General features: G+C 48.8%; 1 protein-coding gene across 1 annotated transcript in view; it reads left to right on the top strand.

Annotated features, from left to right (window-relative positions):
- The window catches only part of INTS9 (integrator complex subunit 9), a 129809-nt gene that overhangs the window by 110133 nt on the left and 5595 nt on the right, over positions 1 to 14081 (top strand). The window contains exons 12-14 of the mRNA XM_040236071.1: positions 5849 to 6020; positions 10291 to 10415; positions 11233 to 11400. Of these exons, the coding sequence (XP_040092005.1) occupies positions 5849 to 6020; positions 10291 to 10415; positions 11233 to 11400 (465 nt within the window). The remainder of the gene's footprint in view (positions 1 to 5848; positions 6021 to 10290; positions 10416 to 11232; positions 11401 to 14081) is intronic.

The raw sequence follows: 14081 nt of genomic DNA on the forward strand, positions 1-14081 counted from the left end.
TGCCTCAGGTGGTAAAGAATACACCTGCAGCGCAGGAGACCCGAGTTCAATCCCTGGGTCGGGAACATCCCCTGGAGAAGGGAATGGCAACCCACTCCAGTCTTCTTGCCTGGGAAATCCCCTGGACAGAGAGCCTGGCGGGCTACAGTCCGTGGGGTCACGAAAGGGTCGGACATGACTTTAATTCCCCAGCCAGGGACTGAACCTGCGCCCCCTCCTTGGAAGGCAGAGTCTTAACTGGGCCTCCTGGGAAGTCCCATGCAGCCCTTATACTGTCTTTTGGAGGGCGGTAGGGGGGGCCAGTGCTAGGTCTTTGCTGCTGCACGGGCTTTGCTCCAGCTGCGGAGAGCGGGAGCTCCTCTCTGCTTGCAGCGCTGTGGCTTCCCTTGTGCAGGCTTCTCTTATTGCAGGGCACAGGCTCTGTGGCTCAGGAGCTGCAGTAGTTGCGGCTCCCACGCTCTAGAGCACAGGCTCAGTAGCTGTGGCACACGGGCTCAGTTGTTCCGTGGCATGTGGGATCTTCCGGGATCAGGGATAGAACCCATGTCTCCTGCATTGACAGGCGGATTCTTTACCACTGAGCCACCAGGAAGGCCCCCTCGTACTGTCTTAACAGTCGCCAAGACTTTTGCAAACTCTGTCATTCAGTTCAGTCTCTCAGTCATGTCCGACTCTTTGCGACCCCATGAATCGCAGCACGCCAAGCCTCCCTGTTCATCACCATCTCCCGGAGTTCACTCAGACTCACGTCCATCGAGTCCGTGATGCCATCCAGCCATCTCATCCTCGGTCATCCCCTTCTTCTCCTGCCCCCAATCCCTCCCAGCATCAGAGTCTTTTCCAGTGAGTCAACTTTTCGCATGAGGTGGCCAAAGTACTGGAGTTTCAGCTTTAGCATCATTCCTTCCAAAGAAATCCCAGGGCTGATCTCCTTCAGAATGGACTGGTTGGATCTCCTTGCAGTCCAAGGGACTCTCAAGAGTCTTCTCCAACACCACAGTTCAAAAGCATCAATTCTTCGGCACTCTGCCTTCCTCACAGTCCAACTCTCACATCCATAAATGACCACAGGAAAAACCATAGCCTTGACTAGACGGAACTTAGTCGGCAAAGTAATGTCTCTGCTTTTGAATATGCTACCTAGGTTGCTCATAACTTTTCTTCCGAGGAGTAAGCGTCTTTTAATTTCATGGTTGTGATCACCATCTACAGTGATTTTGGAGCCCCAAAAAATAAAGTCTGACACTGTTTCTACTGTTTCCCCACCTATTTACCATGAAGTGATGGGACCAGATGCCATGATCTTCGTTTTCTGAATGTTGAGCTTTAAGCCAACTTTTTCACTCTCCTCTTTCACTTTCATCAAGAGGCTTTTTAGCTCCTCTTCACTTTCTGCCGTAAGGGTGGTATCGTCTGCATATGAGGTTATTGATATTTTTCCCGGCAATCTTGATTCCAGCTTGTGCTTCTTCCAGTCCAGCATTTCTCATGATGTACTCTGCATATAAGTTAAATAAGCAGGGTGACAAGATACAGCCTTGGCATACTCCTTTTCCTATTTGGAACCAGTCTGTTGTTCCATGTCCAGTTCTAACTGTTGCTTCCTGACCTGCATACAGATTTCTCAAGAGACAGGTTAGGTGGTCTGGTATTCCCATCTCCTTCAGAATTTTCCACAGTTTATTGTGATCCACACAGTCAAAGGCTTTGGCATAGTCAATAAAGCAGAAATAGATGTTTTTCTGGAACTCTCTTGCTTTTTCCATGATCCAGTGGATATAGGCAATTTGATCTCTGGTTCCTTCCCCTGCCTTTTCTAAAACCAGCTTGAACATCAGGAAGTTCATGGTTCACGTATTGCTGGAGCCTGAGCATTACCTTACTAGCATGTGAGATAAGTACAATTGTGCAGTAGTTTGAGCATTCTTTGGCATTGCCTCTCTTTGGAATTGGAATGAAAACGGACCTTTTCCAGTCCTGTGGCCACTGCTGAGTTTTCCAAAGTTGCTGGCATATTGACTGCAGCACTTTCACAGCAGCATCTTTCAGGATTTGAAATAGCTCAACTGGAATTCCATCACCTCCACTAGCTTTGTTCCTAGTGATGCTTTCTAAGGCCCACTTGACTTCACATTCCAGGATGTCTGGCTCTAGATGAGTGATCACACCATCGTGATTATCCGGGTCATGAAGATCTTTTTTGTACAGTTCTTCTATGTATTCTTGCCACCTCTTCTTAATATCTTCTGCTTCTGTTAGGTCCATACAATTTCTGTCCTTTATCGAACCCATCTTTGCATGAAATGTTCCCTTGGTATCTCTAATTTTCTTGAAGAGATCTCTAGTCTTCCCCATTCTGTTGTTTTCCTCTATTTCTTTGCATTGATCGCTGAAGAAGGCTTTCTTATCTCTTCTTGCTATTCTTTGGAACTCTGCATTCAGATGCTTCTATCTTTCCTTTTCTCCTTTGCTTTTTGCTTCTCTTCTTTTCACAGCTATTTGTAAGGCTTCCCCAGACAGCCATTTTGCATTTTTGCATATCTCTTCCATGGGGATGGTCTTGATCCCTGTCTCCTGTACAGTGTCACGAACCTCATTCCATAGTTCATCAGCCACTCTATCTATCAGATCTAGGCCCTTAAATCTATTTTTCACTTCTCCTGTATAATCATAAGGGATTTGATTTAGGTCATAACTGAATGGTCTAGCGGTTTTCCCTGCTTTTTTCAATTTAAGTCTGAATTTAGTAATAAGGAGTTCATGATCTGAGTCACAATCAGCTCCAGATCTTGTTTTTGTTGACTGTATAGAGCTTCTCCATCTTTTTGCTGCAGAGAATGTAATCAGTCTGATTTCGGTGTTGACCATCTGGTGATGTCCAGTGCATTTTCTTGGCAAAACTCTATTAGTCTTTGCCCTGCTTCATTCCGCATTCCAAGGCCAAATTTGCCTGTTACTCCAGGTGTTTCTTGACTTCCTACTTTTGCATTCCAGTCCCCTGTAATGAAAAGGACATCGTTTTTGGGTGTTAGTTCTAAAAGGTCTTGTAGGTCTTCATAGAACCGTTCAGCTTCAGCATCTTCAGCGTTACTGGTTGGGGCATAGACTTGGATAACTGTGATATTGAATGGTTTACTTGGAAACGAACAGAAATCATTCTGTCATTTTTGAGATTGCATCCAAGTACTGCATTTCAGACTCTTTTGTTGACCATGATGGCTACTCCATTTCTTCTGAGGGATTCCTGCCTGCAGTAGTAGATATAATGGTCATCTGAGTTAAATTCACCCATTCCAGTCCATTTTAGCCTGCTGACTCCTAGAATGTCGACGTTCACTCTTGCCATCTCTTGTTTGACCACTTCCAATTTGCCTTGATTCATGGACCTGACATTCCAGGTTCCTATGCAGTACTGCTCTTTACAGCATCAGACCTTGCTTCTATCACCAGTCACATCCACAGCTGGGTATTGTTTTTGCTTTGGCTCCATCCCTTCATTCTTTCTGGATTTATTTCTCCACTGACCTCCAGTAGCATATTGGGCACCCACTGACCTGGGGAGTTCCTCTTTCAGTATCCTATCATTTTGCCTTTTCATACTGTTCATGGGGTTCTCAAGGCAAGAATACTGAAGTGGTTTGCCATTCCCTTCTCCAGTAATTCTGTCATTACTACAGTGAAATTCAGGGTTGAAATTTAATTGTGTCAGAACATTAAGTGTGGCAGAACATGCTTGGTGGTGGCTTTACCACTGAAAGTATACTTGCCTCTCCCCTAGTAATGGTTAGCCTTTCCTTAGAACTTGATCTCCAAGGATATTACCATGTTGTTAACCACAAGTTTGTCACAAATGACCTTTGTCCCACTCACAGCTAGGGATGGGAAAAGACCAAAGTTGCACAATCAGGGTTCCTAATATGTGCTTATTGATATTAGGGCATGCTGGAATTGATAGTATCATGTGACCAGTGCCCATGAGAAAATACACTTCTGCCTTTAGTACTGATAAGAAACTGCTTTACAGAATTCCTACCTACAGCTTCACTGCCTGTGTAGTTTAGACCTTAAATCAGCACAGAGGTAATACTGGATGGTCAAAAAGGTAGTAAGTCAGCTGGAAAAGTAGATATAATGGGGGAAAAATAATTAAAGTGCCTAAAAAGTGTCTTATGTGCAAAGACCTACTGCTCTTCTTAGATTCCCAGTCATCTCCTTGACATGTGTGGGTACAAGAGAACTGGTCCTTTAGTCAGCCATTTATCTATTTAACTGGGGCGACTAATGCTTTGGGCCACATAGGTTATAAAAAATGTCAGTTTTATTTGTATGTAACTAGGAAGGGAAGTAAGAATGCAATGAGTGTTCCATCTTTACTATTCATATCCCAGCCAAGCATGTGACCCCTGATTAAGACTCCAGGGTGGTCTTGCTAATGAAAGCAGTCTCTCGGAATTAAAGGTTAAATCTTTCAGAGTAAAGAAAGTTGGGTTTCCATTTGGGAATGGCCCCATTCTCGCCTTATCCTCACTGTTGGGGTGGCGACAGGTGGGCTTGGAGTTGTTGCAGGCTCCCCTCTTACGCATTAGGAGTAACTACAGGATCGAGAAATATCTCACACTAATTCTTTATCCATCAGACAGCATCTCAGGGCAATGTTGTTGTTGTCATTTAATCACTAAGTCATGTCTGAGTCTTTGTGACTTCATGGACAGTAGCCCGCCAGGTTCCTCTGTCCATGAAATTTTTCAGGCAAGAATACTGGAGTGGCTTGCCATTCCCTTTTCCAGGGGATCTTCCTGACCCAGGGATCAAACCCAAGTCTCCTGCATTGCAGGCGGATTCTTTACCACTAAGCCTCTCAAGGCAATACTAGTTGATACTGAGGGGCTCTGAAGTGTGAGTGTTTATCATCTGACTTGTTGGTGCCACAGTGAAGCAGTGGGGCTGGGGCAGCACGAAGAACTTCTGAGCAGTGTTGCAAGATGCCATCTGTGGTGCTCATTGTCTGTGGTGTTGTCTTGGGTCAGGCCTGATTGGCAGGAGATTATTTCCAGGGGTTGTACTGAGAAAAGGACCTTTATGGTTCAGAACATTCACTTTTTGAGACAGGTTTGAAGCCATGCATGGTCTGCTCCTCACCACAGCTCTCTGTCAGGAGGACATCACACCTCCCACGCACATTTCTGAAAGCCTTGGTTCTTGTGTTTCAGTCCCCACGGTGACATAACACAGCTCCACCTTCCCAAGCAGTGGTCCTGTGCTGGTAAACAAGGTTACTTGTGTGAGGTGTTAATTGTTGACAGAACTCAGTGATGCACAGAGTTTGGGAAAGTTACTTGTACTTCAAAGACTTCTGGGGGACTTCTGGGCCCAGGACTCAGAGTGTCAGGAAGCTAGCTATAAAGGAAGGGTTAGACAGAATCCAGCCAGAACAGCCTGAAAGAAAGTTTCCAATAAGTATGACAGTTGTAGAGCTTCCCTGGTGGCTCAGATGGTAGAGAAGCTGCCTGAAATGCAGGAGACCCGGGTTCGATCCCTGGGTCAGGAAGATCCCTTGGAGAAGGAAATGGCTACTCACTCCAACATGCTTGCCTGGAGAATTCCATGGACAGAGGAACCTTGCGGGCCACAGTCCATGAGGATGCAAAGAGTCGGACACGACTGAATGACTAACACACACATAGACCAGTGTTACCCAAAGACCCACTGTTGGAGAAGGTCACATTGCAGGTCGTCACCTGTATCCTCATCTTGTGTTTTTAATGTGCTCCACTCACTCTCCCGTGCAGCAGTCCTTTCTTCACGGGCAGGCTAACATCTCTTCCTGTGCTTTTGACACGTGCTCTAGCTCATTCAGACCAACAAGCTGAAGCACTACCCCAGCATCCATGGAGACTTCAGCAACGACTTCAGGCAGCCGTGCGTGGTCTTCACTGGACACCCTTCCCTCCGGTTCGGCGATGTGGTCCATTTCATGGAGCTCTGGGGAAAGTCGAGTCTCAACACGGTCATCTTCACAGGTAAATCAACCAGCAAACAAAACCCTGTGCTTCCCACTGGGACCATCCCTGAATACCTGTAGGATGTTACCTACCACATAGAGACCCTGGGAAGAATTTGACAGTAAGGCGTAAATATGATACTGTTGTCGTGTCCGACTCTTTGTGACCTCGTGTTCTGCAGCACACCAAGCTTTCCTGTCCTTCACCATCTTCCGGAGCTTGCTCAGACTCATGTCTGTTGAGTCAGTGATGCCACCCAACCATCTCATCCTTTGTCACCCACTTCTCCTCCTGCCTTCAATCTTTCCCAGCATCAGTCTTTTCCAGTGAGTCAGCTCTTTGCATCAGGAGGCCAGAGTATTAGAGCTTCAGCTTCAGATCAGTCCTTCCAATGAATATTCAGGATTGATTTCCTTTAGGATCAACTGGTTGGATCTCCTTGCAGTGCAAGGGACTCTCAAGAGTCTTCTCCAACACCACAGTTCAAAAGCATCAATTCTTTAGATCATTATTCTGTTGTAAATACCAAAGGATAAATCACCCAGCAGGCGGAGGAGAAGAACAAAACAAAATGTCCCATTAGATGACTGTGCACTGGACGGGGCTTTCATAGCTGTTTTTGTAGATTTTGTCCCCAAGACAGATTTCTGGTCGAGAACTACTATTGACAGGATTTTGTAAGCTATTCAAAAACTGCAGGAATTCCAGTGATCAGTCTTGCTTCACCCTTAAGGAACCCAGTTCTCCTGGGTTCCCTTACCCTACTGCTCTCCACCCGGGTGCCCTTTCCCAATAAAATCTCTTGCTTTGTCATCAGATGTGTCTCCTCGGACAATTCATTTCCGAGTGTTAGACAAGAGCCCAGTTTTGGGCTCTGGAAGGGGTCCCCCTTCCTGCAACAAATGGTGACTCTGGCGGGGACTCTTCTTCGCTGAGACTGACATCCTGACCACTCGGGGTACTCAGGGGCCAGCTTGCCTGCCAATGGACCAGACCCAGCGGCCGCAACTGGGACCCTTTTGTCCCTGGTCTCCTCCTGACGCAGACAACTGGCCAGCGTGCCCCGACCAGTAAGGAACAGGAGACTTTATTGACCTCTCTCCCCTTCCCTCTCTCTTTCCTCTCCTTAACCCTCCCTATCCTTCCCTGTTTTTCTAGTCCCCCGATCCTGGACGCAGGAATCTGGTCGAAGGGCCCTCAGCCTGAGCTGAGGATTGGAGACTGATCACCTCCTCTTGGCAGAGAACTCTAATTCTGGTTCTGGTCTGGTCTGATTTCTGGTAGGGCCGAATTCCAGTCCTCCCTTCTCTGGAGGCCCAGGGAAAAGTCCCATAATGCCTGGGCATCTGTAGGTGGCAGGAGACGTCTGTAAGGCCACCCCTTTCGCCCCCCTCTCCCGCCTCCTCCCCCTTCTTTCAACCTGGCTTCCTTTCCTCCCTTGAAATCTTTGATGTTAGTACTTGGATCTGAAGTTCCGTGTCTCTATAGGAGGTTTTCTGAGAGACTGTATTCTTGTGTTTAAGGGCTTCCCTGGTGGTGCAGAGGTTAAAGCATCTGCCTGCAATGTGGGAGACCTGGGTTCGATCCCTGGGTCGGGAAGATCCCCTGGAGAAGGAAATGGCAACCCACTCCAGTATTCTTGCCTGGAGAATCCCATGGACGGGGGAGCTTGGTGGGCTACAGTCCACAGGTCGCAAAGAGTCAGACACCACTGAGCAACTTCACTTAAGGAATTACTGACTGAGATGGATCTTTCTCCTTAGGTTATAGTTTGCTCTGGCTTGGGGTTTTACTTAATCATTATCTTATCAATCAGGGTCTTCAGATAGTCTTGGGATTTGAAACTCTCATGGGCATTGAAGTAAAAAGCCTTGATATGAAATCTAGGCAGAGTTTACTGTAAGCTCAGCCAAGTTACTCACCTCTGTAAGATGGGACTGTGGGTGACTCCTCCTCGGGCAGCTCTGTGCTTTTAGTGAATGTTATAAGGAAGGAGTTCTTACAAGGCCTGGCCCAAAAGCCTGGGGAGAAAGGACCGGTTGCCTTCTGGGAGTTTTCTAATGACTTTTAAGACATGAGTGGTAGAGGAGTCTAGTTATGCCCAAAGCTTTGGGGCCAAGTGGCCCCTTCCCCATGCTCAGCCTGCAGTGAGGCCAGCCAGAGACCACCAGGAACATACCAGTAATCAAACAAACTTGGGTGCTGACTCATTGCAGTGAGTCGGGGAGACTGCCAGCGGGAGGCATTGCAGGACATGGTCAAAAGAACTTACAGGCTGGGCCTTGGGTTGGGTGATCTTGGAGGTGGACTCATTGCTCCGGCTTGGGTGTCATCAGGACCGGAAGTAGTTCTCTGGTTGGACATCTTGATTCTTGTCTTAGAGGGTTAGAAGAACAGAGCCAGGACAGGGTGGCATTTGCTTGTTTTGAGGTTTGGACAGGGTTGCGGTCTTGCGCTCAGCAATGACTAAAGACGGCCTTGTTTCGGTCTCGACCCATGGTGGTCACCGAGCAGCCTTTTGTGACATCGGCATTGTGTGGGATGGTTTGTGTGCAGCGGGAGGACGTGACCTGGCCTCGAGTGACGGAAGCGCTCAGAGGAGCAGCTGGTGGTTGCAGCCGTGCTCCGTCCAGGCCCCCTGTTAGCCACAGGCAGAGGAAGCTAGGCTGTAAGATTCACACTGCCCAGAGCCTCACCATTGATTGCCAGGTTCGGCTAAACAGGAAGTCATCTGGAGAACGCTATCAGCAATAGGACTAAGTGGGGGGCTCCTGTTCTTTCTGAGGGATGTTGGCTCTGACGTGACAGTGGGCACAGTAGGACAAGGTGCAGAAGAAGTGCCTCTAGACCAGAAACTTCCCTTCAGCCAGCTGAAAAGAAAGCAAGGGCTACGTGACTGTCCGTGACGTGCGTCAGCCAGCATTTGTCTGGGTCAGGAATTTATATTTAAACTGGTATGCTGCACTTCCAGAGCACAAGCTGTGTCATTTACAGCGTCCGCTAGGTTCTGGGCCACTTTTTCTGATTGTGTGACCCCTGGGAATTGTATCCATACAGTGGATACTCAGTATCCATCAGAGAGAGGCAGTCATCCCCCAGGCAGGTCAGGCTCCTTTGGGGGTTGCTGGGTTCTTCTTGGGTAGACAGGATCCACCAGAAGAGTGAGCATTTAAAAACCTGGAAGCTCTGTGCATTCTCCAGAGTTCCCCTGGGTAAGGAGCAGTGTGTGGATGCCGGGGGCTACATATGGGAAGTGGTGTCCTTACAGGGCACAGGCTGTGTCAGGAACCTACAGGTCATTTTTCATGCCAGGACTAACCGATTGCTTTTGGCCTGAGGTGGGCAGCTTTCTCGGTTAGAGTCAGCAGTCCTTGGCAGGCTGGCTTCAGTGGGGCTCCACAGAGAACAGGCCGGCCAGTGAGTCAAGGACCGTTCCTGGGCGCTGGACTGGTGCTACAGATGGGCCCCGCAGCCTCAGCACAGGCGTCTTGTTGACGCAGGTCACGATCCTTCTTTTTCTTCTTTGCATCCTGTCGAGTAGGAGGCATGGGATTTGTCTCTTGCGAGGGGGTGATCTTTGAGCTCTTGCTTTGAGTGGCCTGCGCCGGACTTCTCCACTGTGAAGTCACCACTTTTGTATTAATCAGTATCTCTTGGGGGACACTTTGAGGCTGTCTGTTCATCTGATCTTCCCCAGAGGTTTATCTAATTTTTCCAGCATCTATTGATGATTCTGGTCTGAATAAATTATTCCTGCGATGGCTGCCAACGCATGACTTTTTTTTTTTTTTTTTTTTTTTCAATTTCACGGTTTCTTCATTTGTTAGTTGGCATCTCGTTGCAAAGAACTTTCCTCTCTCCCTCATTTACTTAGGTATCCCTTCACTGTCTCATCTCTCTCGGTCAGTGTTGAAAACCTTGAGCTCACACTCCTGCCTGCAGCTCCACTTCCGGCCTGCAGTGCTCGGTCCAGCCTCTCCCTCTCTCTACCTGGAAATCACTCCTCTCCCCGCCAGTCAGGACTCTCTCCTGTACCCTCAGGGCCTTTGCTGTCTTGCTGTCCATCCGCTGGGCCTTGACCCCGCCAGCCACTAACTCACATGGCCACCCCTCTGTTGCTTTCATTTTTAATACTTACTTTCTTGGCTGCACCAGGTGGGATCCAGTTCCCTGACCAGGGATCAAACCCAGACACCCTGCATTGGCAGCACGGAGTCTTAGCCACTGAACCGCCAGGGAAGCCCCCCGGCGCCTTCATTTTAAATTTCCTTTCTTGCATTCCCCTTAGAACCCGACTTCTCGTACCTGGAAGCACTGGCTCCCTACCAGCCCTTGGCTATGAAATGCATCTACTGCCCCATTGATACACGACTGAATTTCATCCAGGTGTCAAAGCTGCTCAAAGAAGTGCAGGTACGGGGGCAGGGCAGTGGGGGGCCCCACTGTGCTGGTTGCTCCACGTCCTGGAGCCTCTGTGCACTCCGCTCTGTGGGACGAGGGCTCGATGTCCTCACCCCCGCCCCCAGGGTGCTCGGCCCGGTACCCTCCAGATTCCAGACTAGTGGGCTTTCCACTCTGAAAGAGGTTTCCCTCCTCTAAAAAAAAAAAAATCAAAACTGGAAAGAAAAGCAAGCATAAGTGTATTATTTTTGATGAGGACCACTTGTGTCCAGTTGGGTGGTATTTGGCCAAAGTAAACACTGGCTTTCTAATTGTTTTTCTCCCAAGATAATAAAAGAAGACATTTATAAAAACAAAAACCAAAAAACTCTGACATGGTGTGTCCTGCACAACTGAGGACATGGCCTGGTCATCGCCCACTGCCTAGGACCTGTGGGCCTACCGGTCCAGACCGGAAACCCAGATGAGCACAGAAAGCCACAGCTCTTCTTTACCAGCGAGTCAGGGTGCCAGTCAGGGATAAAGAGACTGCCCTCCAGGGACTTGGAGACCCTTTGGGCTTTCGGATGTCACCCTCAAAGTGGCTTAAATAGAGTGAAAAAATAAATGCATGATGAGGCAGTAAATCCCTTGCTCATCACCACGGCTTTCCTTGAAACTTCCATGCTTCTCCCCCAACACTTTGGTCCCTGGTGACTTGGGTTTGAGAGGATGGGAGTTCGAAGGGCCCTGTGGTGAGCCTGGGTGGCGTGTGGGGAGGGTGAGGTCAGGACTGGGCCTGCTGCCGCCTCACGCCCTCCTCCTCCCGACCCACCCTCTCGATCCTCAGCCCCTCCACGTGGTCTGTCCCGAGCAGTACACCCAGCCACCCCCGGCACAGTCCCACCGCATGGACCTCATGGTGGACTGCCAGCCACCCGCCATGTCGTATCGGCGCGCCGAGGTCCTCGCCCTGCCCTTCAAGCGTCGGTACGAGAAGATCGAAATCATGCCGGAGGTGAGCATTGGGCTTCCTGGGCTTTCCCCAGGTTTCCGCTTGAGTCTCCGGAAGACCGTCTTGGGGTGGCTTTCTTTGCAGTTTGTGTCACACACGGATGAACCAAGGGACCCTTAGCAAATAACCAGGAAGCGAGCTGAGCTTTTCAGCTGCCTCTTCAGCTGCAGCAGTGAGCTAGCCCTTAGTGAACATCTCGAATCTCCAGCCCTTGGTGAACTCTGAGTTGCAGCATGTGGGATCTGGTTCCCTGATCAGGGATCCAGCCTGGGCTCTCTGCACTGGGAGTGTGGAGTTTCAGCTGCCGGACCACCAGGGACGTCCCCCTCCTCCTGTCTCCAGTGATGAAGTAACAGGTGTCAACACCAGGCCTGCTGGAGTGCTGCTTCTGTTAAAGTTCACTGTGTCACCCGGGGCGTCAGAGCCTGGAGAACAAATAGGCTGTTGTCAGCTCTGTCATTAACCACCTAGGGTTGTGGGCTTTCTCGTCCTTCCTGGGCCTCATTTACCAGTGAGGGTCAGGTCTCACTGAATTCAGCAGTAGATGGAGGACATGAAAGTGACCAAAAAGTAAGGAAAGTTTACACCCCTTGCATGATTATCATTTACATGCATTTCAGTAGAACTTAAAGCTTTTATTCTGTGAAAATTTTGTCCTTTAACCCCAGTGAGTGTAGAGCCCCCGACTGATGTGGGCTGTGGCGGTGCTGGGGCACACGGCCCGCGCCTTCCCGTGGGGATCGCAGCGGGGTGCTCAGGACCCCTGTCGCCAGCAGCGGCAGCCCTGAGAACCTGTTGGAAATGCAGGTTTCTCCAGCCCCACCTCAGTTCTGATGAGGCAGAGGCTCCAGGTGAGGCCCAGCCTCTGGGTCTCTGCCAGCCCTCCTCGTGGATCTGATGCCACTAAAATTGGAGAACCACTGGTGTCAGAGACCATGTGTCAGTTTCCAATGTGAAAGGCAAAAGGAAAGCAGAATGTTGAGTCTCCAGGAGCCCAGGTGGGATCCCTGCTCCTCGCCTGAGAACCAGCGCTCTGGACGGTCTCCTTTTGTTTTTAAGGCTCCTCAGCCTTCTCAGGCTTTGATTTGTATGACCCTGTCATAAGATTCATTTTTCCATAAAAGTATGTTTGTTCATTCTAGAAAACTTAGGAAATAAGAAGGATACAGACAAAAAAAAAGTCAATCCTAGTTTGAATACCAAACATAATTACTATTCCAATTTTTGTGTATTTGTCTTGTCTGTTCACCGCGTTGTGGGTGTGTTTGAATCATGTATCATATAATACCTTAGTTGTGTAAAGGTAAGTATATTGTGTCATTCAAGATACTTCAAAAGCTTTTGAAGACCATTCATGAATGTCTCATGTTTTCACTCTTCCTTTATTGGTGGACATTTATTATTTCTGCATTTTCAAATTGCAAATGATACTTTTAGAAACATGCTTTCACGTAAATGTTTGTATGTGGGATGTAGAGAGAGAGCTAGAAGTATCATTTGGTTTTGCCTGGGAAGTGCGTATGAGAGGAAGGAGTTAACATCTGTCAGGGTTCTTTCAGTTTTGCTACAACTAGTGGATGCTCATTTCTCCCCCAGGTCAGCTCCCTGGTAGACCCTCCTCCTCTCTCTCTGCATGTGCAAAGCGGAAGCCCTGTCGTCAGCCCTCAGGGGCCTCCGTTAAGAGAAAACCTGTTTCTGGGGTGGCCAGTGACCGCGCCCTCCTTCCCAGAGATGTCCTCCCTGAGTCGTCTGTGGGGCCCCGGATAGATTTCCCTGTGGCTGAGCTGCCACTTCAGAGTCTCCGTGGAGATGAATTTACTCCTGGGGCCGCGCAGGGAGAGTCCCACGCCTGCTCGGCTCCCGCACTGCCGTCTGTGAACCGCCCCAGCCGGGTCTTTGGCTTTACAGGTCGGCCCGGCAGCCTGACCTTTGTCAGCGCCGCATCAGAAGGAAAATGGTATTTATGGATGGGCGTGGCCGGGCACCTAGAGCGCACGGATCTCTCAGTGGGAACATTTCACACTGTCACATTTTTTCCTCTTTTTAAAATTTTATTTATTTTCAGCTGTGCTGGGTCATGCGGCACAGGCTTTTTCTCTAGTTGTGGTGCGTGGGGCTCCTCTCTAGCTGCGGTGTGCCGCTTTCTCATTGCAGTGGCTTCTCCTGTTGGGGAGCATGGCCTGCAGGGCACATGGGCCTAGTAGTTGTGGCGCTGGGCTCCAGAGCATAGGCGCCATAGTTTTGCACAGGCCTAACTGCTCTGCAGCATATAGGATCTGAACCCGTGTGTCCTTCATTGGCAGGTGGAATCTTTGCCACTGAGCCACCAGGGAAGCCCCCCAACCCCCCGTTTGTTTTTTTTTTAAGTTGAAGTATAATTGACCTACCTTCCTCCATGTTAGTTCCTGGTGCATAATGACATAGTGATTCAGTATATCTGTACGTTACAAAATGATCACCACACTAAATCTGTTACCATAATATTACAGTGTTACTGACTGTATTTCCTGTAATGTACGTTTCATCCCCTTGAGTCAGTCTCTGTCACCTATTTGAGAAATTGGCCACTGCCTCCCAGCTTGTTCTCCATACTGAATTTGTTTTTTTTATGTTTGTTCATTTGTTTTGCTTTTTAGAATTCACTTACCATAATACCCTCTAGGTCTGTCCATGTTGTCACAGCA

Source organism: Oryx dammah, unplaced genomic scaffold, assembly GCF_014754425.2.
Source record: "Oryx dammah isolate SB20612 unplaced genomic scaffold, SCBI_Odam_1.1 HiC_scaffold_1, whole genome shotgun sequence".
Lineage (NCBI taxonomy): Eukaryota > Metazoa > Chordata > Mammalia > Artiodactyla > Bovidae > Oryx > Oryx dammah.